Source organism: Galeopterus variegatus, unplaced genomic scaffold, assembly GCF_000696425.1.
Source record: "Galeopterus variegatus unplaced genomic scaffold, G_variegatus-3.0.2 Scaffold237, whole genome shotgun sequence".
In the NCBI taxonomy this organism is placed as follows: domain Eukaryota; kingdom Metazoa; phylum Chordata; class Mammalia; order Dermoptera; family Cynocephalidae; genus Galeopterus; species Galeopterus variegatus.
In genome coordinates this window covers 358,759-381,869 of record NW_007726348.1, presented here as the reverse complement: position 1 = coordinate 381,869, position 23,111 = coordinate 358,759, and the positions used below count along the sequence as shown (strand labels likewise).

Genomic DNA, 23,111 nt, shown 5'->3' with positions numbered 1-23,111 from the left:
TGCAGAATAGAAACATGATGCATCAACTTAGCTGTTCAGGTGCACAGAGTACCTAACCCTACCTGAGTCTTCTCATCATTACCAAAATGGAAACAGGAAGTCAAAGATCATTTGCAGCATAGCTGCTGAACTTAAACATCCCACCTCACTGGTTGCTGCAGCAGAATGACTATTGTTGAAGTTTAATCAGATTTGCAACTCCTTTTCATTGATGGGGGATAGGCTGGGAAAATCCAGGAGCTAGGTGTGGGGAGGGCAGAGATAGGATTGGCCGGGCTGGAAGAGACGACTCTCCCTTCCCTACAAATACATGAGCATTTACTTGTGTTATTTCCTTCATTTGGTCTAAATGCCCCACAGACTTCTACATAATTAAACGTACCAAGTTCATCTAAGAGTACAAACTCCTTAGTGAACCTTTTCTTTCGGCCACAGCTGAAAGTAACAGTCCCTCGCCTTACTCCCACAGCACGTGAACAGTCTCGCTGTCACAGCATTTAACCTTTCTACTTTGTAAATGACTTCTCTCAACTCCTAGACTCCTTCTTTATATTTGTGCCTCATGCACAATAACAGACTCAAGAAATATTGCTCAGATGAAACCATGAGACAACAGCTACAAGAGAGAAATCCTTTAAAAGCTTCTGAAAGAATAGTTTGTAATCTGCTGTGTGTAATCCTGTGCCTGAATCATTTATACCGCCATCATATCTCTCTTCCTGCTCTTAGATTGTCTACAAATCTGACCTGGAGTGGCTCCGAGGCATTGGCTGGATCCCTCTGGATTCTGTGGAGCACGTGAGGGTTACCAGGAACCAGGATATGGTGAATAAGGTACACAAAGCCTGTTCTCCTTCTAACTGAATACCTTCCCTCCTTACCTGCCATCTGGGGGTAGGTACCCTGTAGTAGTAAACCTGTCTTAATCATCGCTATCTTTTTGCAGATAAAGTATAAGAAAGATGCTCTTGACAACTATCCTAACTTTACAAGTGTGGTGGATCCTCCAGAGATTGTTTTGGCCAAGATTAACTCAGTCAATCAAAGTGATGTAAGTTGGCTGAAGTACCTATACTGAGATTAGTTGTCCACCACTGAATGAATTATCCTAACTCTAGATAATTGTTGGTAAGAAACTAGGAGGGGGTAAATTATAAGGTCATCTTTGAAGGAGAATGTCTTAAAAGTCACTAGTAGGTGGTATACTGTACCTAATTTTATGTATCTATTTTCTTGTCCAAATTATTTTATTATATTAGCTAAAATAGACTGAAATTGAACCAGTTGGTTAGTTTTAATCTCTAAATGTAGACTGATTATTTTGTTGCTAGATAGATCCTATGAAAATTTAAATATACATTTATAGTAATGAAAAGGTTTTGTTTTATTTTGCTTTCTCTCCTTAGGTAAAATATAAAGAAACATTTAATAAAGCCAAGGGCAAGTATACGTCTAAATGTAGACTGATTATTTTGTTGCTAGATAGATCCTATGAAAATTTAAATATACATTTGTAGTAATGAAAAGGTTTTGTTTTATTTTGCTTTCTCTCCTTAGGTAAAATATAAAGAAACATTTAATAAAGCCAAGGGCAAGTATACGTTTTCCCCAGATACACCGCACATCTCACACTCCAAAGACATGGGAAAACTCTACAGTACTGTAAGTTCCATTTTATGTAATAACAACTCAGTTCCTAATTTTAAGCTATTTAGATCAGTATTCCTATTATTAGTTGATTTTGTGAACAGATGAACTCATAAGGTGACCTATTATTTTCACTGCATTTAGTCCTGTTTATTAGAAGTAGCATATTGTTCAAGGAGAGTAGGATTTCTTCAGCTGTATTTTTTGAGCTCCTGTGAGGTGCAAAGCACTGTAGGAGGCACTCGGGGGCTAAAGCTCAATGAGACAAGCCAGTCAGGAGCTCATACAGATGAGAGGAACAGACATGTAAGTAAATAGACAAAAATGTGACAAATGCTGAACAGGCTCTGGGTACACATGGGACTGAGCAACTACCAACAGAAGAAAGGGAGGAAAGACGGGTCCCCCTTTAGAAATTATGCACAAGCATCTTCAACCAGCAAATGGAAGACTTGCCCTCCAAAATTTAATTCAGCTAATTTAAAGGAGGATGGGTGTGTGCGCATGTACCCAATGGGAATCTATCTTTAGTGATTTTTCTCCCTGGATGCAAACTTGTCATTTTACTAGAATGGTAAAGATAGTTAAGTGCTGTTACAAAATGCCTCAGAGTCTGTAGATGTAATTTGCAGTAAACTAAATGTCTGCCCTGTTCTGGGTAAGCACACTCACAGGTATAAATCAAGATTTAAGCCTTGCCTTGAAAATAAATATTTTACCTTAATGTTACCAATTGTTTTAGTGGTATCTGAAAGCAGGGTGAGTGCAAACTTTTGTTGACACACATTTCTTTGTCCTAGATACTGTACAAGGGGGCGTGGGAGGGAACCAAGGCCTATGGCTACACCCTGGATGAGCGCTATATTCCCATTGTTGGAGCCAAGCATGCTGATCTGGTGAACAGTGAGGTTAGTGTGACCTTTTACTCTCCAAGGTTTGGAAGCATTTATTGGGGAGCAAGGGTTGGTTAGAAAATTCCAGTGATTCTCAATGTTGAACCCATTTTACAGCTTAAATACAAAGAGACATATGAGAAGCAGAAAGGTCACTACCTGGCTGGAAAAGTGATCAGTGAGTTCCCTGGCGTGGTTCACTGTCTGGATTTCCAAAAGATGAGGAGTGCGGTAAGCAAACATTCACTTTAGCACAGGACTTGTATACCTTAAGGGTGCTCTTGCATCTGCCTATTTATAAGTTGCTCTTCGGTTCAAGATGAGCTGGGGGATGGAGTGGCGTGGAATGAGTCACACCTGAGATGTTCACCACCCCTGCCAGTTAGCCTGTAGACCGTGATGGCTAGTGTGCCCCCCTTGCTCTACCGTGGGGGCTCTGCATTGGGGAAAAGGAGAAAGCAATGAGGGCACTGTTTACCCTGTGTTACAAAAGGATGAGAAATTTTAAAAGAAGGTAATATATTCAAGTATCATGTTTTTAACCTTAGTCTATTTTAGAGGTACTGATCTATATTGGAAATAAGACTCTAAAAGAGATTGATCTGAATAATTTACATTTTACTTCCTTTCTAATTTTCGTCTTTAAAAAACATTCTCCTTTAGTTGAACTACAGAAAAAATTATGAGGACACCAAAGCAAATGTTCATATCCCCAACGATATGATGAATCACGTGCTGGCTAAACACTGCCAATACATACTCAGTGACCTGGAGTATCAACACTACTTTCACCAGTGGACATCTCTTCCTGAAGAACCCAATGTTATACGTGTCCGACATGCCCAGGAGATCTTAAGTGATGTATGCTGTCCTTTCTGCAGCTGACTTAGTTACAGGCCTCACCTGCCTTGACCCCCCATCTTCTGCTTGTCCCTGAATTCATAAACCCTGTTGCTTTTCAACTCAAAGTAGCACCAGTAACCAATTTTGGTTTAAGAATCACCTCTGAGTCATAGCACATGTATGTTAAATATTTAATCTGTTTAACGCTAGACTAAGACTTAGGTATTACTCTCCTGCTATGCTTCTTCATGCCAGGGTATGAAAGACCTTTCAGCTGGTGAGAGGCCCAATCTATGTTCTCCAAGCACTAAGCACAGCCAAGGGCTGATAGGAAATTATAAAAATGCTTAACTGTAAGTTCAGAATACCTGTCACCTTTCATTGTTCTTTCTTGCAGAATGTGTATAAAGATGACTTGAATTGGTTGAAAGGCATTGGTTGCTACGTTTGGGATACACCCCAGATCCTCCATGCCAAGAAATCATATGACCTCCAGAGTCAGGTGAGCCAATAGGCCATCAGAATCCATGATGGTATCAGTGGGCTGATGACCAGGCTGTTTCTATGCTCAAGCAGAAAAGCTGCTCTAACAGTGCATGATCTAACAGAACAAACCTCAATGCCCCCCACCCCAATCAACCCTCTCCTGGTGGCCTGCTCTGGTGCTGGACCTTCTCAGTGTAACTCTCTCCTGTGGTTCAAGGCAGTGCACACTCACAACAGAAAGTTATCTGGGAGATGTTTCATAGTGAACTACTCTCAAGCATCTGTACCTTAGTTGATCTGGTTAACTTGTAGAGAGTAGGCGGCAAAAGATAGGTTTTGAAGGGAAAAATAAATATCCAGAGTATTTCCCGGCACCTGGTTCGGGTCTGACAGGGAAGGTCTAAAGGACTGTTGAAATTGTGGGAATGCAGCCAAGGGTGGGGCATAGGCATGGAAAAAGCAACAAAATGGAGAAGCGGACGTGGTAAAGATCCAGCGCCCACCCTCAGTCAGGAGAAACTACTGGTTTGGCAGTCATACCAAGTCTGCGGGGCTGGGGCATAGGCATGGAAAAAGCAACAAAATGGAGAAGCGGACGTGGTAAAGATCCAGCGCCCTCCCTCAGTCAGGAGAAACTACTGGTTTGGCAGTCATACCAAGTCTGCGGGGCTGTCAAACATCAGCCTCTTTGTTAGGATTACAGCAGAAACCCAGGAACAAATAAAGGCCATCTAAGTCGGTACAAACAGCTAAAGCTGGCGACAGACCTGTGTTTTACCACTTTCGGTGACTTTTGTTTTTCTTCACAGCTACAATACACAGCAGCAGGTAAAGAAAACCTACAGAACTATAATCTGGTCATGGATACGCCTCTTTATGTGACTGCTCTTCAAAGTGGCATCAATGCCAGTGAGGTGTGTTTTGCTTGTTCTTCTCTTCCGGGGGCAAGCCATTTCTTGTCTTTACATATTTCCAAACAGAAGTGGATAACCCATTCTTTTTTTGCCTGCAGGTGAAATATAAAGAAAATTATCATCAGATCAAGGACAAATACACAACAGTTCTAGAAACAGTGGATTATGACAGAACCAAGAATCTGAAGAATCTTTATAGCAGTGTGAGTTGAGTTTTTTCCCTCTTACACAAGAGAACTTCAAAAAGTTCATGGGCAGATTCCTATTACCTTTTCATTCTGTTTTTCCATGAATTTTTTGAAGTACCCTCACATGTGAGCCATCTTCTCCCCCTTCAGAGATAAAAAGAAAATAAATTAGATAGGCACCCTACCCCCAAAGGTTTTTCCAGTTTTTTTTCTCTTGGACCTTCAAATCCCTAACTTATCTCATAAAATCCTTATATGTACAATTAAATAAGCCCCAGATTGAAGAGAACAACTGGGGGATGGTAGGGAGTGTCCGAGAAGGACAAAAGCAGAGGAAAAACCTGCTACTTGGAAGCTAACCAGCATGCATTTTCCCATATTCACAAAACTATTTTTAAACCCCTCCAGAACCTGTACAAGGAGGCCTGGGACAAAGTGAAAGCCACTAGCTACATCCTGCCTTCCAGCACCTTGTCCCTGACACACGCCAAGAACCAAAAGCATCTGGCCAGCTACGTAAGTCAAGTACAAACAGGACAGCCTTCTCACCACCTCCCTTCCCCTGCTCACCACTCTGTCACCCCCTTAAAACCCCCTCCTTCCCACCTGGGAAAAGAAGTTTGGTAGATAGAATTTGCAAAGCCCAGCAGAGACTTTTTCCTTTAGCCATGAAAAAAGTGATAGAGACAGGATTCTTGGCAAATTGTTTTGGGAACAAGGTGGGATATAGAAATATTAATCCTTTCAAAGAATTCCAACCTTAGTTTAAAACAAAGTTTTTTTTAAAAAGGGTGACTTTGAGTGCTATCTTCTTCAAAGATGAGGAATAAGTTAGATGTAAGAAGTTGGAATTTTTTTGTTCCAGAAAATTCTGATGGAGATTTTCATTGGTCTCCAGTCAATGAAGGGTTTGCTAGATTTCTGATATGAATACTCTCATACCCTGTTTTTTACTGAGATGTGGGTCTCTGAGTTGTGAGAGAATTGTTATTTTATTTGCATATGCTAGGAGATTGTATCTTAGTCTCTGCCTTGTCACCTAGTTCCTATAACCATAGAACATTAGTTAATAGGCAACATGGCTTGAGAACTAAAAGTTTTCCCATGGAAACTGATAGCACTGTATTTTTGAAAACATTTTTTTCTACTAAGATTTGAGGATTGTGCCTCTTAAGCATCAGGCTTTTCAGGTATTGAAAACAAAGAGATTCCTCAGCACAGTTTTCATCTTTCACTTGTGCTAGTAAGAAAAACAAAGCCACTATCACAAAGAGATTATTTAAAAATTACGTAATCTTTAAGATGAGATAGTTGTAGTAGCAGTAAAAAACACTAGTATTCGTATAAGTTTTAAAAACAGTCATGAAAATTTTATAATGCTCTACAGTTTTAAGGTACTTTGATTTATACTCTGATTTAAGCCTCACCATCACCCTGTAGCAGGTGCTAGTGCTGTATCACTCTGTGCAGATGGGGAAACGAACTCAGAGAAGTGGTGTCCCCAAGTCGGCTGCATCTCACAGTCGGATCCTTCCCGTTAAGTCTCAAACTCTTTCAACATATGAATCCATTACTCTCTAAAACTATGTTTCTTTCTTTCTACATTTTCTCTACAGACCAAATATCGGGAAGAATATGAAAAGTTCAAAGCTCTTTATACTTTACCAAAAAGCGTTGAGGATGATCCGAACACAGCACGTTGCCTCCGAGTTGGCAAGCTTAACATCGATGTAAGTCATCCTAAAGTCCTTACTTCAAACTGAAGCCAAGTAAAATAGCCACATATTATGAATCAGAACATTTTCTATTAAACAATGCATATGGCACTGATGGTGCATATGTAAAAAAGCTAAGCATTGTTTCAGTCCATGCTGCTTTTTTTTTTTTTAAAGTTCCCTAGTATTAATCTGTAGAAAGCTTTAGAAAATTCTAGTTCCCACCTTGTCCCCAGCTGCCGGCGGTAAGTTGGTTACCCTGACTTCTCTGGTGTGCAAAGCAGATACATATCACTGTGATGCCTTGACACAATTTCCCACATAACTGACATGTAATTTTAACTCCACAGCGCCTGTACAGATCAGTTTATGAAAAAAACAAGATGAAAATCCACATCGTGCCTGACATGGTAGAGATGGTGACTGCCAAGGATTCTCAGAAGAAAGTCAGTGAGAGAGACTACCGCCTGCACCTCCACGAGTGGATCTGCCACCCCGACTTGCAAGTCAACAGTCACGTCAGGAAAGTGACAGATCAGATCAGCGATGTAAGCCCACTTCTTATGAAGGTCCCCCACCCTGAAGAGAAGCAGCCCCTCCTCTTTGTTCACCTCTGCCCTGTTTCGCTATTGCTTTCCTGTATATCCAGGGGTCGCACTTTGTTTTGGAGCTGTCCCTGGAAGCAGGGCTCTGGGTGCCGATGTTTCCATGGAAACCTCAGCCTCATTGCAAATGCCTTTTGCTTTTCATTTCCTGAAGTCATCTGGGTCCAGAGTGTGGCTGTGTTCTTAGTGTTGAAGTTACAGTCAATGTTTCTTTCTGATCCCCTCCTTCTGTTGGAATCCTCTAGATTGTGTACAAGGATGACCTCAACTGGCTGAAAGGTATTGGTTGCTACGTCTGGGACACTCCTGAAATTCTCCATGCCAAACATGCTTATGATCTGCGCAACGATGTGAGTTTTGCCTTGTTTTGTTTGTTCTTCAGCATATTTCCACCTTTGCATAGTCTAGAGTTAAGGGGAGAATATGTAAAATAGGGACATTGTCACAGACCAACTGTGGAGTAAGTCATGTTGAGGACGGTTGAGCTGGGGAAAGATGCTAAGCACAGAACAGCCACTTCTCAGGTATGTGTATGGCATTCCTATTAAACAAGGGGCAGTCCAGCTGTGCCATTGTCCCCTGGTAGAGAAGGGACCACTGGCTTTTCTCTCTGCCTTTTGGACTATTTGGAGAATATTAATGAGCACATAATTCTCACTAAAGGAAAATCTCTCATTAGGAGTTAGTAATGCTTAGGCCAGATCTATTTGTAGAGAGGATTTGCCAGGCAAATTAAAAACTGTAATGAAGATTTCAATAAGAAAGCTTAAACTTTCCTAGAAGAGTAGTTGTCAAGCCTCCTAGAAGACTCTTAGAAGCCCCATTTGACTATAAGAATTGGTTACACTGATTTTTATAAAATGCAAATGCATTCTGGTTTGTTGAATAAGTGCTGATGGATATAAATTCCATGAATTAAAAACAATCAGATCATCTGTGAAAACCAGCACTTTCTAGTATAATGAATGGTCCAACACAGGTTTGTTTTCTTCCTCTTGGCAGATCAAGTACAAAGCTCATGCACAGAAAACAAAGAATGACTACAAGTTGGTCACAGATACACCAGTCTACGTCCAGGCTGTCAAAAGCGGGAAACAGCTAAGTGATGTAAGCGCTCGCTGGGGAAGCTACCATGGACAGTAATAAAGACGGGGGCCACCACTCAAGTGGAAGTGACAAAGACTGGGCAGTTCCAGGCCTTTTCTGGGAAACCAGAGCTGGCGTCTTAGTACTTCAGATGCTGCTCTCGTTTCCTAATAGCTGATGTGTTCAAGTAGTTTGCTAGAATGGAATTGTAAGTGATCTGAGTCTATGGAATAGTTTGTGTTTTAGAGTTTTCTAGTTAGCTTTTTGTAACCTTATGTCATGAGCAACACTTTATGTCTCACTGTCTAGGACTGCTAATAAATTTGTGGCAGACTAATGGGAAAGTGTATGTAATGACTCACTATATTGCCTCACACAGAGTAGTCACCAACGTGCTCTTTTTTTGTTAATGCCACAGGTTGATAAGTATTAGCTTTTGCCAGTGAGTTAGAGCACTGAGACCTATTATTTTGGAACTTCTAGTAGTAAAATGCCCACTCTTCCTCCTCTTATGCCTGAGCTAACTCTTCCACTTATTTCTCAGTGTGGGTGTCAACCCCCTGGCTCTGATCCTATTAGGCAAGACACAGTAATATATCAGATGGGGTTTCTAGGCAAAGGGAAGCAGGCCACCTGTTCTTTTTTCTTTTAAAAGAGGGACTTGGGCCGGCCCGGTGGCGCACTGGATAAGTGCGCCGCTTGGGAAGCGCGGCGGCGCTCCCGCCCGAGGGCTCGGATCCCACATACAGACCGGTTCCCGCTCACTGGCTGAGCGAGGCGCAGGAGCAACACCGAGAGTTGCGATCCGTTGCTGGACACGGAAAAAGACAAAAGACAAAAAAAAAAAAAAAAAGAGGGACTTGGGTTTCCATTTACTTTGCGTCTTTCCAGCAATGCTGCTGCAGTCTGAATCAATCCACTCCACTTCTTTCTCATGCAGGCTGTCTATCACTATGACTATGTGCACAGTGTCAGAGGCAAAGTGGCTCCAACTACGAAAACCGTGGATCTGGACCGGGCCCTTCATGCGTACAAGCTCCAGAGCGAGGTAAGCAGTGAGAAATGGAGAGTTCCTGGCAGAAATCCAGGCCATTGGCCTCTGTAGAAGCAGACTTGGCTTTTGCGATCCGTTGCCGGACACGGAAAAAGACAAAAAAAAAAAAAAAAAAAAAAAAAGAGGGACTTGGGTTTCCATTTACTTTGCGTCTTTCCAGCAATGCTGCTGCAGTCTGAATCAATCCACTCCACTTCTTTCTCATGCAGGCTGTCTATCACTATGACTATGTGCACAGTGTCAGAGGCAAAGTGGCTCCAACTACGAAAACCGTGGATCTGGACCGGGCCCTTCATGCGTACAAGCTCCAGAGCGAGGTAAGCAGTGAGAAATGGAGAGTTCCTGGCAGAAATCCAGGCCATTGGCCTCTGTAGAAGCAGACTTGGCTTGGGCACCAATTGGCCTCACTTGGTAAAATATTTTTTATTCACATAAATTGGAAAAATGAAAACAGAGAGCGGCCTGTCTTCCCTCTCAGCTGGCAGGATACTTCTATCAAGCCATCAAATTATCAATAAATGGGCATTTTTGGAGTAGTATTTACAAGTTACAAGCAAGAGAACCAGTATACCTTCTCTGCTTTCAAAAGCTTAAGATCGGGCTGGCCCGGTGGCGCACTGTGCTAGTGCGCCACTTGGGAAGCGCGGAGGCGCTCCCGCCGAGGGTTCGGATCCCACATACAGACCGGTTCCCGCTCACTGGCTGAGCGAGGTGCGGGGGCAACCCCGAGGGTTGCGATCCCGTTGCCGGTCCCCGTCCGGTACGGGGGCGACACTGAGGGTTGCGATCCGTTGCCAGACACGGAAAAAGACAAAAAAAAAAAAAAGCTTAAGATCAAGATGATAAAGACATTTAATCATAAAAGCCTATAAACAATAAGAGATAAAGCTAAAAATTAATGCTGGAATTCAGAAGAGAAATAGCTGGGACCCCTCCCCCACATATTTAATCTCCCTATTCGGTGTTACCCCGTGGTGCTACTTTGGTCTCAACTTTTTTTTTTTTTTTTTTTTGTCTTTTGTTTTTTTCTTTGTCCGGCAACGGATCGCAACCCTCAGTGTCGCCCCCATACCGGACGGGGACCGGCAGCGGGATCGCACCCCTCGGGGTTGCCCCCGTGCCTCGCTCAGCCAGTGAGCGGGAACTGGTCCGTATGTGGGATCCGAACCCTCGGGCGGGAGCGCCGCCGCACTTCCCAAGCGGTGCACTTATCCAGTGTGCCACCGGGCCGGCCCCTGGTCTCAACTTTTAATGCTACTTTCTTTCCATCTTGAATATTGAAAATAATTTGGTTTTCAATATTTTAAACACTATTCTTAATTCCTGAGAGACATAGTATTTAAGGTCACAGACAGAAACTCCTCCCTGCCTCCTCCTGCCATAAATATGTGCTTCCCAACCTCTTTATAGCCTGATGTCAAGACCCTGGGGGGGGGTGTAAAAGATGTGCCTGATAATTATGACTGTCTCAGGCATTGGTGATAGTTTGAATATCATCTAAGAGTGGGGTTAAAAACAGAGGTGGCCTTGGCTGCCCATCTTCTCTGCTTTTCCCAAACTTTTGCTGGATTCCATGCAGTCAATGGGAATATGTTCAAAGCATAGAAGTATTACTTTCTATGAGCCATTTCACTCATTGTTCTCTTTTCTAAAACAATGAGTTAAAAGTAATCTGATGCATTTTATGACTCTAAGAACTTAGTTAATTTCTTGTTGAAATCAATTCAGTGAGCAGAAGTGTATTAACTCTGATCAAAAACCTTTCGTGAGCTGTAGGTGATTTTCTAATCAGATCAGTAATTTGATGCTAGAAGTCATTTAACTTGCTCCTCCTCATTCTGGCAGAATCTATACAAAACCAGCCTGCGCACCCTGCCAACTGGATATAGGCTTCCAGTTGATACCCCTCACTTCAAACACAGCAAGGACATCCGATACATGAGCAGTTATGTGAGTGATCTCCTCCTCTTTGAGATGGGGTTTGAAGTTGGGGTGGGAGGGAAGTAATATTAATTGCTAGCTTATTCTCACCCTCCAGTCACCTCCTATAGGTTCAACGTGATATAATGATGGGAGAGGGGGAAGGAGACAGCACATTTTCCAGTAGTGCTATGAAATCGGCTGCTCTCATTCAGCAGCCTAGTGGTTTAGGACAGGATGTTTGTGGGAGTCTTGACTCAGGGCCCATGGCTGCCCTGGTGCCTCTATTTCTGCTGGCCTTTGCACAGAGGCATCCTGAACTATCCCAAGCTATTTATTGGAAATGCAACTTCACACACGCACTGCTGACATGTAACGACAGTATTGTCATCCTTCTGCCATGTTTCATTGCAGATGTAATATCACTGTGTTCTTTTGGGAAGGAAAGACTTCTTGCATAACTGCTGGCTCTGATACTTAATTCACTAGTTATCCTCTGTGCCCAGTTCGTAGAAAGCTAGAGGGGTAGATAAGCTCTCACTACCTGTAGCTTGCTCAGGTGTTGTCTCTCATACTATCCTTCTCCACTTTTTTAAAGTACCACATTGGGACTTGGTGCATTTACCCCATGAGCAAGGCCTAGAGGAGTTTTGACCATCCCAGTGGCTCTGGCCTGCAGACCATACTCAAACCAGCCACTGGCTGAAGAATAAGCTCTCACTTCCATGCTGCCTTTCAGAGTCCTGGGAATCAAACCTGCTGGCCAGGCAGGGTTCAATGGCCTGTGGCATAATAATATGTTTCCAAAGCAAAAAGTCATGTGTTTAATAATCTAGTATGTCATTTAAAAAATTAATCCATAAAGCAATTCTTCAGTCTTAAAAATATGCTCTTGTTCTTTCTTTGTCTTTCCTAATTTCCTAGCCATAATGGGGCTAAAAAAATGCAGATTTTTTTTTTTTTTTCATTTTGCGTACCTGTCTGCAAACAGATTTCACCTAAGCAAGGTTGAATTTTCTTTCTTTCCAGACCTGGCTTTTTATCCAACAAATTTTTTCAAGACTTGGATTAGTAGTGAAATCTTGTCAATTACTTTTCCTTATACTTAATGCGTAGAGAATAATTTTCAGATAAGGTGACATCTCTTTTCTATTTGAGAAATGTGATGCTGCTCTCTGTTTGCCCGTCATTGACTGCATTCTGACTTTGCTTCTGCAGTTCAAGTACAAAGAAGTCTATGAACACATCAAGGCATATGGGTATACACTGGGCCCCAATGACGTTCCATTTGTCCACGTCCGAAGAGCCAACAATGTTACCAGTGAGGTACTGTGGATGCTGATTCTCTGAGAGAAATATTGAGTTTCAAAGATCATGGCTTTGTTTAAAATACATTAAGAATTAATAGTATCTCAACTGTAAATGTACATATTAGCGAAGAGTAAGAGCGTCCTTTTTGTCACCATTTTGATACTGGTATCCCTTGGCAGTGTTTTTCTGCATTTGGTAATGCCATCGCAGAAACTCAGTTCCATAGATTATGATGCAAAAATTTTCTAAAGAAATAATTTCCTCTTTTGATATCTGTATTCAAAAAATCTTTAATAAGATTGCATTTTAGTCTGACTCATGACCCTGGTTTTCTACATCAACTATCGGTTTGTATATCTGATTCTACTATACAACCATCTGATAGAAAGTGGAAGACTTTGTGCTCAGAATTCTTCACCTAAAGGAATAAAATAAGTATCATTTTCTCTTTTTTTCCTAATTTCAGTCATTTTCTATATTCCTGATATTTCCTCTCCTGGCTCTGTATGTAAAATATGTTTGTTGATTAGTCAGTAGATGCCCTTATCATCCTACACTAAACTCCTGGAATGGTTTTCCTCCAATGTAGAGACTGTATCGAGAATTGTACCACAAACTAAAAGACAAGATTCATACAACTCCCGACACGCCTGAAATCCGCCAAGTCAAGAAGACACAAGAGGCTGTCAGCGAGGTGGGTGTTCTTAGGAGAGAGGACAGGCCGTGGAACCCAGGGATGACTTCAGCCGTTTGGTCTTTCATGCATGTTTTTCTGGGTATTTTTTTCTTTAGTTGATCTACAAATCAGATTTCTTCAAGATGCAAGGCCACATGATCTCCCTACCATACACACCCCAAGTGATCCACTGCCGCTACGTAGGAGACATCACCAGTGACGTAAGCAATTCATAGGGGTTTTTCTGGAGGAGTCTTACCAAGGGGCAGGCTTGCTTTCAGCATTTCAGACAGTAGTGGTCTTTGAGCAGCCTTTCCCTTTAGTAATTCTAAACTAAGTGTACAAGTTGGAAGTGAAATAGTGTAGAAGTCTACTTAGGGAAACAGTAGGAAGAAGAATTTCAGACAGTAGTGGTCTTTGAGCAGCCTTTCCCTTTAGTAATTCTAAACTAAGTGTACAACTTGGAAGTGAAATAGTGTAGAAGTCTACTTAGGGAAACAGTAGGAAGAAGAACATTTGGGAAACAGCATTGCAACCGTTCTTGAGTATTCAGTGACCACCATTGCACATTCAATGCTGAATGGCTTGTGTCCCAGGTCATGTTTAGTATCTTCCTTCTGCTCATCTCTACTCCCACCCCCTTCAGCAACTTCCTGCTTTCATTTTTTATTCTGCTTGGAATGTTTCCTCCTCCTAAAAGACCAGTCCATTCAATCTGTGCTTTACTCCCATCAATATAAAATAAAATAATAGCAATGTGCTCTGCTCAGCTCAGGGTTAGAGACTTAAATGAAAAAAACCTAGAATTTATTTGAGTGCAAGCAAACTAAGAGCTCAGGGTGGATGTGTTGAACCAAAATAAAAGATACATCAATAAAAAAGTGTCACTACTCTGTCTTTTCTGTTCCTAATTTACATTTGCTCTTGACCGGCTGTATTTCTGTGTCTGCCTCACAGCTTAAATACAAAGAGGACTTACGGCTCCTGCGGGGGTTTGGCTGCTTTCTGTATGACACTCCCGACATGGTCCGCTCCCGGCACCTGCGGAAGCTCTGGGTGAGTTGCACATCTTCGCAGCACAGAGCTATCCCCACACAGCTGCCCGTGACCCAGCACTGGCCTCCGGCAGCTGGGCAGAGAGAATCTTAGCCTCTGCATCACCTTTTAAGGGAAAATTTACCATTAACCCACTTGAGCAGGTCATGGCCTACTTAAGATGATCCGTGTTGCTCCCATATGAGGTGATGACACTTGTTTTTGTTTCTGTCTGGGAAAAAACCCAGGACATGTGGAGGAACCACTCAGCTTGCACATGTTAGCCATTTGACAGTGTGACATGCAATCCCTTAAGTGATTGATCAACTTGTATTCCTGTTGTTGTTTTTTTAAGTCTAATTACCTGTACACTGATCATGCAAGGAAGATACGAGACAAGTACGAGGTGGTGCTTGACACTCCAGAATACAGAAAAGTGCAGGAACTGAAGACACACCTGAGTGAGGTAAGGCAGCTTTACCTGGCACTACAAGTGAACCAAATTGACCAGTACAAACTGAATTACTCAAAAAGGTTCTAGTTCCTCTAGTGGTCATTATTCAGGCAACTACAGCAGGTAAAAGATTTTCCCTCTTCCCTTAATGGTGGAGAGACCATCATGTCTAAGCCAGTCAATTGACCTCACTTTGCCTCAGTTTACTTATTTTGTCCCCTCTTGGTAAGACGAGGATATTGATATTTTCCTTTCCTATGACCAGGACTGATGAGAGGTTTTACAAGACTTGATAGATTAGAAAGTCCTTCTGTCTTACACTATTGTTGTAGCCTTCAAACTGAACTTATTTCAAAATTATCTCTCTTTAATCTCTACTATCAGGAACCCTAATGATGGTAGTGCCATTTGAAAAGTCCTCAGTGGCTCCCTGCTTGGCTGCCCATTCAATAAATTCTAGATTACTTTGTTTCATTTTCATCTGCCCACCTGGCATTGAGGTTCCTGATTTATTGCAGTTCTTTGTGTAAAGATCTGATTCCCTCATCTAGACTGTCAGTTCCTTGAGGATTGGACCCCATTTTATTTACACATGTGTCCCACAGTGGTTGGCCATAATAGATGTCCATCTTTGCCAATGACTAAGTGTACTTCACAAATGTAAATGCTTGCTCTTCCTATAGGTTGGTTGGCTATTCTATTCTCTTTCTACCATCAGTCTGTATTGTGGCTTCATTCATCAAATTTCACCAAGCTGAGCATTGGCTATCAGGCCATTTCATCATTCTCTATAGTTCTGATGACCTCTAATTAGGAATCTTACGCTCTTAGACCTGGAGATGCACTGGCACACCAAATGTTGCCCTCAGTGGAGGGGAGGTGCATCTTTCTATACTTCTAGTGAGTCAGAGTCAGAGGATGAGTCATTTTTCACCTATTACAAATGCTACATTGAGCCCATTTTCTTTCCTAAAAGCTTCCCTGTGTTATTTCAGCTGGTGCTCACACTCAGATAGGAGTGCTTATGTTCTTTTTACCCTCATTTTTCACCTATTACAAATGCTACATTGAGCCCATTTTCTTTCCTAAAAGCTTCCCTGTGATATTTCAGCTGGTGCTCACACTCAGATAGGAGCGCTTATGTTCTTTTTACCCCATTAAAATTGAGCTTCTCCACTGTGACAGAGTATGAGCATCACCTGTGGAATATTTAAAACCTGCCCGAATGGACTCTGACCCCTAGTCCTACACCAGACTCTGATTCTCTGTGTCTGGGTAACTTAAAGTGCTTTGGAGTAAAAGTATTTCTGGGTTCAGAATTATCTAAAATTTTAGTTTCTCTCCTCTTCCCAATTTCTACTGGGATTTTGTACGTACTGTGCATCAACATTGAGGAATATGAATGGAATATTTTCAGTAGTGCAGTTTCTATTGCATTTGCTTCTCCAGAAGAATGACCTGGGCTCGATAAAATACTGATTCAAGCCAATACCCTGAATTCAGAAGGTCTGGGATAGAGCAAATTCATTGTTAATAAGGATTTTTAGTATAAGGAAAGTTTGAGAAACACTGATTTCATAAAAAGTTTGATGGCCAAAGGAAGTCAAGTTATTGACTTTTGAGTTGTCTTTGAATTGTATAGATCCTCAACATATATGCATTTATAGAACTAGAAAGCAGGGATGTTGTCCCAAGAAGCATAAACAATGCATATCTAAGTACAGGAGAAGTTAATGCAAAGAGAATTATGGAAATGGCATACGAGAATTGGGTTTTAGTCTTAGACTTACTTTTGATTAGCTATATGGCCTTATATAATTCACAACTTCAGCACCCTGAGTTTCTAAGTAGAGAATTGGACTAGATGATGATTTGGTCTCCATTTAACTATAAGATTCTGACACTGAGGGTTGCGATCCCGTTACCGGTCACAAAAAAAGACAAAAAAAGGAAAAAAAAATTTAGCTTGGAAGAAACATTAAGTTTTCATTTAGTTTATCTCCTTCCTTTCAATAGTAACACCAAAAACAGCCCAAAGCACATGTGCTACATTTTGTTTTAACTTGCACCTGTACATAATTTAGATTTAAAGAAACTGACATGTACATATATGTGTGTATATATATATACATATATATAACATTTATTTCTTACATTTGTCTATTCATCTGTTCAACTGGTATTTATATCTGTGTTTCAGATTTGTGTGGTATCCATTTGTTCTTTCTAATTTGCCTTGTTGTATTGAATTCTCTCAACATTTATTAGGGGGCTACTATTTTTCAGGCCCTTTGTCTAAGCACTAGGTGACAAAAGGCTCACAGAGCTGAGCTGCTGCATTCCATGGGCCCTTGGTCTGGGAGAAGAAACAGACATGACTGTGATCAATACAGGGTACTTCAAAAAGTTCATGGAAGAATAGAATTAAAAGATAATATGAATCTTTCCATGAACTTTTTGAAGTACTCTCATAGTATCTTGCAGGAATAGTCCAAACAGCAGGAAGATAAGAGGGGGAAGAACATTCTAGGCAGGAAGGACGATATATGAAAATGGCCCTAATGAGTTCTAGGAACTAGAGATAGTTTCAAATAGCACATGCAGAGCATGGAAGATGTTGGAAAATGAGACTAGGAACATGGGTTGGGGTGAGGGTATAAAGACTCACGGGTGAGAATGGAAGTGAGGCCACCAGAGGTGGGAAAGGGCAGAGGCAAGGGTGGGGGGTTTGGGGGAGGGTAGGAGAAATTGGTAAATGGCCACAAAAAAATTATATTGTACAATGATAAAATCAAAAAAATTTTAAAAATATTTTAACCTGCTCACCTCTAAAATACAAGTCCAATAATTTTTTTAAAAAGGGGGCTTCATTCAAGGGTAGGAGAAATTGGTAAATGGCCACAAAAAAATTATATTGTACAATGATAAAATCAAAAATATTTTAAAAATATTTTAACCTGCTCACCTCTAAAATACAAGTCCAATAATTTTTTTAAAAAGGGGGCTTCATTCAGGTTAGTCTTAAGATGGGGAAAAAAACCAGATAAATAAAGACTCATGGGTGCTATGCTAATAACGATCTTGCATTTGATGAAAACACCATTGTATAATTATTTCTCAGCAGGATAGAAATGAGCGTTAAGATCTGATTAGATCTGAGTGTTAGGAAAATCTCTCTTAGACGTGTGAAAAACCCATGAGCCATGTGGAGCAGTCTGATGGAGGAGTTGGGAAGGTGGCTGAGGAGGCTCTGAAGGGTCTGTAGAAAATTAACAAGGCAGAAGGCTGAACGAGGGCAGTGGCAGTGAGAAAGGAGCAGAAGTTTGAGATTTCAGGAATATCACAAAGTTAGGAGGCCAGAATTTATGACCATTTTGGTGTAGGAATGAGGGATAAGGAATCTATAATGACTCCCCAAGTTTCTGGCCTGGGTGACTGGGAGATCAAGAGGTCGTTTAGCAAAATAGAGAAAAAAGGAGAAGAAACAGATGGGGCTGGAGACATAATATAAAGAATTACACACTGAACATGATCAATCACCCAAATTCAGAAAGTCATTGGAAATTTAGGTCTGGAGCTCAGGAGAGACACTGGATATATAGACTTGGAAGTCATCGATCTTAAAGTGATGGTTGAGGACACGGGTACAGACAAGGGCATCCAAGGAGAACGTGCAGGATGAAAGAGGCCAACCCTTGACTGCTAATAGCTTCCTTTGGGGGAGGGCAGAGCCATAGAGAGAGGCTGAAGAATGCCTCGAGGGATAGGAGAGAATGATGGGGTGGAAGGAGGGAAGAGAGCTCTCCGGGATGAAACAGCTGAGCAGTTGCAGGTGCTAATAGAGAGGCATTCTTGTATCTAGCAATCATTAAGTTTATGGCAGTATTAATAAGAGTGACTTCATCGGCATGGTTGAGTGGGAGCCAAACTACGATCTTGAGAAATTAATCAAAAGAGAGGAAAAGAAGAAACACATAGGCAGCTTGGCTGAGAAAGGAAAGAAGGAGGCCCTTGGCTAGAGGTTGAAGAAGCCTTCATGAAGGGAGGGACTTGAGTCTGCAGATAAGGGAGAGGGCTGGAGAAACAGAAAAGACTGAGACATGGAGGAGAAGGGGATAACTTCCAGAACGGGGTTCCAGAAGGGACTTGTGGGGATGGGACTAAAAACGTGGCCGGAGGCTTGAACCTTGGACAGGCTAGGAAATGTCTCTTCTTTTGATACAAGGGAAAGAAAAGAAAAGAAGGGCTCAGGAGGTAAATAAATGATTGGTTTATTGGGAAGAAACTGAGATTGTTGCACTGGGAGGACCCCTGCCTTTTCTATGAGTAAGCAATAAAGGTGTCTGCAGAGAATAAAACATGTCAATAAAGAAGGAATGATGCTGATGACTTGCTTTATGTCTAGCTGGTGTACAGAGCTGCAGGCAAGAAGCAGAAGTCAATTTTCACTTCAGTTCCTGATACTCCTGATCTTTTAAGAGCCAAACGAGGGCAGAAGCTTCAGAGTCAGGTGAGATCATTTGCTAATGAAGATTCATAAACCTGCAATGCTGGCATCACAGGGGGCGGTAAAGTGTGCCTGACCTCTCCTGGTCACTAGCAGACTCTCATACTTGGCTGTCCTTGCTGCAGCCTCATGCCCATAGACACTACACTTCAAGAAGCAGTTTTCTTTTGCACCATTTCACATGAGCAAGGGATGCCACATCTTTTCTAATCTCTATACAACTTTTGTCATTGGGCGAGTGGTTTGTGAACTTCAAGTAGTGAAAATGATTGCTTGATCATTTCATAGAATCTATTGTCTACAAATAAATGAAGTCACATTTCATACATTCAGGTAAAAATGGGGAACTATTATAAAAATGGGGAAAATATGTTGAGGGATCTATCAGAATCCTCTCACTCTTCTGTTGGCGTTCTTTATCACATGGCTTTAAACTGGACCATACACAGCAGTAGGAATATTAGATAACTGGAACATGTATATGTGTCTTCAAATGTGAGACACAGTGAAAAACAAATTAAGAGAAATACATATGACAAATAAACAAACAAGCAAACAAACAAACCCAGGACAACAAACACCACCCTCCCATTGAAGGGTTAGAAATGAAGGAAGAGGACTGAATATCAAATACCAGATGCTTTATCTCTGTAACACCTCACCCTATTCTCTTATTATTCAGTATCTGTATGTTGAACTTGCCACCAAAGAGAGACCCCATCATCATGCTGGAAACCAGACCAAAGCCCTGAAGCATGCTAAAGACGTGAAGGACATGGTCAGTGAGGTAAGATGGGAATTTGGCACTGAGGCACTGGGTTAAGGGAAAAAAAAGACTTCATTGAAACCTTCACCTGTTGCCCCGATCAGAGAGCTCATCACTGTAAATTGCACTCAGCATCATCAAACACAGAAGGAAAGCTTTTCTCTTGAAGAGTGTGATATGTTGTGTCCCTCCACTAGATCTGTGGTTGTGAATGAGAAGGGATGAGAATGATTGAACTTAAGTTTGTCTCTCTCTTCTATTTTCACTTGTTAGACAAAGTACAAGATTCAATATGAAAAGATGAAGGACAAGTACACCCCGGTCCCGGATACGCCAATCCTCATCAGAGCCAAGAAGGCCTACTGGAACGCCAGTGACGTATGCATCCTTTCCTTCTTCCTTCTGTTGTGACAGGGAGAGCTGAGGTCGAAGTAGCTAAGATCATAAGATACTTCAGTCATATCCATAGTTCAAAGTCATGGCCCACACATCAGGAAAAAAACCCCACACACAAAAAAAAAAAAAAAAAAAAAAACACCCAACAGGCCCAGACACTAGCAGCCAGGCAAAGTAGCTAAGAACAGTGCTGACAAATGCTAGAAGCCTATTCCTCTCAATTCTCTCCTGGGCAAAAACATGACCCTTTCTTGTAATTCTTTAGTAGCGTTTCCTAGGAATACTTGACAATTAATTTATTTACCATAAAATCATGGTCTCGGAGTCAGCCAAACATGGATTGAAGTCCTCACCCTGTCATTTGCCTGTTATATGATTCTACATAATTTGCCTATTTTTTCTGAGTCTCTTTTATTATACATGGAACGAGGATGGGAATCGTGATAATTAAATAAGAATAAACAAGATGGTACACATAGTGTTCCTAGCACACTTCTGGGCTCTTAACTTGACACTCAGAAAGTGTTTGTTCCTTTCCTGTCTTAATTGCCTAAATATAGATCATGGGAATGACACATGACTCAGTAGTTACAATCAGGAGGGACAGACTTATATTTCCCATATCACGTGATCAAGGACAAGACTGTCTTCTAACAGTAATGAGAAAATCGCTAAGGATGATATGAAATTAGTCCAACCAGGCTAGATGGCCAGTCCTTACCAGTTTTGTGTCTCAGAGCCCAGCCACGAATTCACTATACCCATCACCAGAACCAGAACCCCTAGTGGACTGGACATGTTGGGACTTCGATCAAGCTGAAAGCTCAAGCCAGCCCCATCACCCCTCAAGTTCACAACATAGCTCTAGGATTTCAAGGCATCTTAATTAAGGCCATTGCAATTATCCCTAAGCAGAAATGTGAGAGGTGGGGCCGGCCCCGTGGCTCACTTGGGAGAGTGCGGTGCTGCTAGCTGAGCGTGATGTGGACGACACCAAGCCAGGGGTTACGATTCCCTTACCAGTCAAAAAATTAAAAAAAAGAAATGTGAGAGGTGCAGCAAACTGGAAGAACATCTCAGTTCCATAATTTTGTCAGAAATTTTCATTTGGAGCAGAAAGGAGCCTACTAGTTGGAAAAAGGCCATGCCAGTTAGTACTTAAAATATAAGCTAAGAAAATCATATTCTCCCCTGAAAATCTATCCACTAGCATATTTTGTCTTCTTTTACATCCCCTATCTTGATCACTTCAAGGTTACTGTTGAGTATTAAGTTGAGCCAAGCTTAATTTGCATCTTACAGAGGTGGCCACTCACTGAAATCGGCCCCTGGGCCTCAGTATGCCCCCAAACAGCTTCAACCCTAGGGCTTTACTGGTACCAATTCTGATAATCTTAGTCTTTAAAATAGTCCAGACTAACAGGGGCGGCATCTGTCATTAAATTCAGTTTATACACCATGGCTATCCCCACAAATAGAGCTAAGCTATTTTATGGGATTATCCATCTAAAAACAAAGTTACAAAGTCAAAGACAAGACATCTTTCATTACGTGTTTGCTCAACTACCCCAAAAGAAAGGCCTGGTCGAGGTTGAAAACAGACTGCTCAGAAAAGCACCCCTCTTGTGTAGATGGGATGATTCTTCTGTGTTATTCTTAGGTTAAAGTCAGAGCTGTTTTGTCCTGAAATATCAGAAAGATAAAGACTATAATGAAATTAAATTCCGGGACTGCTCAGTGGAGAAGGCATTTGAATACCAGGAGTTAGAAGCTAAATCTTTCTTCCTTTTCCATGTACGTTAGTATGGGCTGGGCTCAACAAGCTTATATTTGGGTTTTTTTCTCCTCCAAATGAGCTTTTGGTTTATCTGTTTTGTATTTAAATAAACTTTTTATTTTAAGTAGTTTTATATTTATAGAAAAGTGGCAAAAGTAGTATAGAGAGTTCCCACTTACACCCAGTTTCCCCTGTTGTCACAGCTCACATTACCATTGTACATCTGCCACAACCAATGAACCAAGACAGTACATTATTATTAACTAATAATAATGTTTGGATTTCATTCATTTTTCCAGATGTCCTTTTTCTCTTCTGGTGTCTGAAATGACCTTTTAAATTTTTTCATGGAAAAACCTGAGAGAAGACTCAAGACAGTACAAGTTTAAAGGAGGTCAATTATTTAACTTAGTAGTTTTTGTAATCCATGTGCTTTTTATCTTTCTAGCTACGCTACAAAGAAACATTTCAAAAGACCAAAGGGAGGTACCACACTGTGAAGGATGCTCTGGACATTGTTTATCATCGCAAAGTCACAGATGACGTCAGTAAAGTATGTCCCTAGATATTTCTACTTGTGTTGGCCTCTATAAACCACCATAATTTTTTTTTTCAAGCAACCTCCCGTTTTTCAAACTTCCCAGAGAGAAGTAGACATTTTTATGTTAACTTTGGGTAAGACTTTATAGCTGTTTTCATGTTTTATGACAGGTGAAATACAAGGCGAACTACATGAGCCAGCTGGGAATCTGGAGGTCCATTCCCGATCGGCCGGAGCACTTCCACCACCGGGCAGTCACTGACGCAGTTAGTGATGTGAGTGTGGACATCTTCTATT

At 41.4% G+C, this 23,111-nt stretch overlaps 1 protein-coding gene across 1 annotated transcript in view; it reads left to right on the top strand.

Moving 5' to 3' along the window:
• Window positions 1-23,111, top strand: part of NEB (nebulin) — a 225,660-nt gene that overhangs the window by 153,914 nt on the left and 48,635 nt on the right. The window contains exons 87-112 of the mRNA XM_008566372.1: window positions 730-834; window positions 947-1,051; window positions 1,558-1,662; window positions 2,448-2,555; window positions 2,658-2,771; window positions 3,204-3,401; window positions 3,781-3,885; window positions 4,679-4,783; window positions 4,882-4,986; window positions 5,380-5,487; window positions 6,588-6,701; window positions 7,037-7,234; window positions 7,537-7,641; window positions 8,294-8,398; window positions 9,318-9,425; window positions 11,277-11,381; window positions 12,570-12,677; window positions 13,252-13,356; window positions 13,455-13,559; window positions 14,296-14,394; window positions 14,729-14,839; window positions 19,233-19,337; window positions 20,017-20,121; window positions 20,374-20,478; window positions 22,722-22,826; window positions 22,985-23,089. Coding sequence (XP_008564594.1) covers window positions 730-834; window positions 947-1,051; window positions 1,558-1,662; window positions 2,448-2,555; window positions 2,658-2,771; window positions 3,204-3,401; window positions 3,781-3,885; window positions 4,679-4,783; window positions 4,882-4,986; window positions 5,380-5,487; window positions 6,588-6,701; window positions 7,037-7,234; window positions 7,537-7,641; window positions 8,294-8,398; window positions 9,318-9,425; window positions 11,277-11,381; window positions 12,570-12,677; window positions 13,252-13,356; window positions 13,455-13,559; window positions 14,296-14,394; window positions 14,729-14,839; window positions 19,233-19,337; window positions 20,017-20,121; window positions 20,374-20,478; window positions 22,722-22,826; window positions 22,985-23,089 — 2,946 coding nt within the window. The remainder of the gene's footprint in view (window positions 1-729; window positions 835-946; window positions 1,052-1,557; window positions 1,663-2,447; window positions 2,556-2,657; window positions 2,772-3,203; window positions 3,402-3,780; window positions 3,886-4,678; window positions 4,784-4,881; window positions 4,987-5,379; window positions 5,488-6,587; window positions 6,702-7,036; window positions 7,235-7,536; window positions 7,642-8,293; window positions 8,399-9,317; window positions 9,426-11,276; window positions 11,382-12,569; window positions 12,678-13,251; window positions 13,357-13,454; window positions 13,560-14,295; window positions 14,395-14,728; window positions 14,840-19,232; window positions 19,338-20,016; window positions 20,122-20,373; window positions 20,479-22,721; window positions 22,827-22,984; window positions 23,090-23,111) is intronic.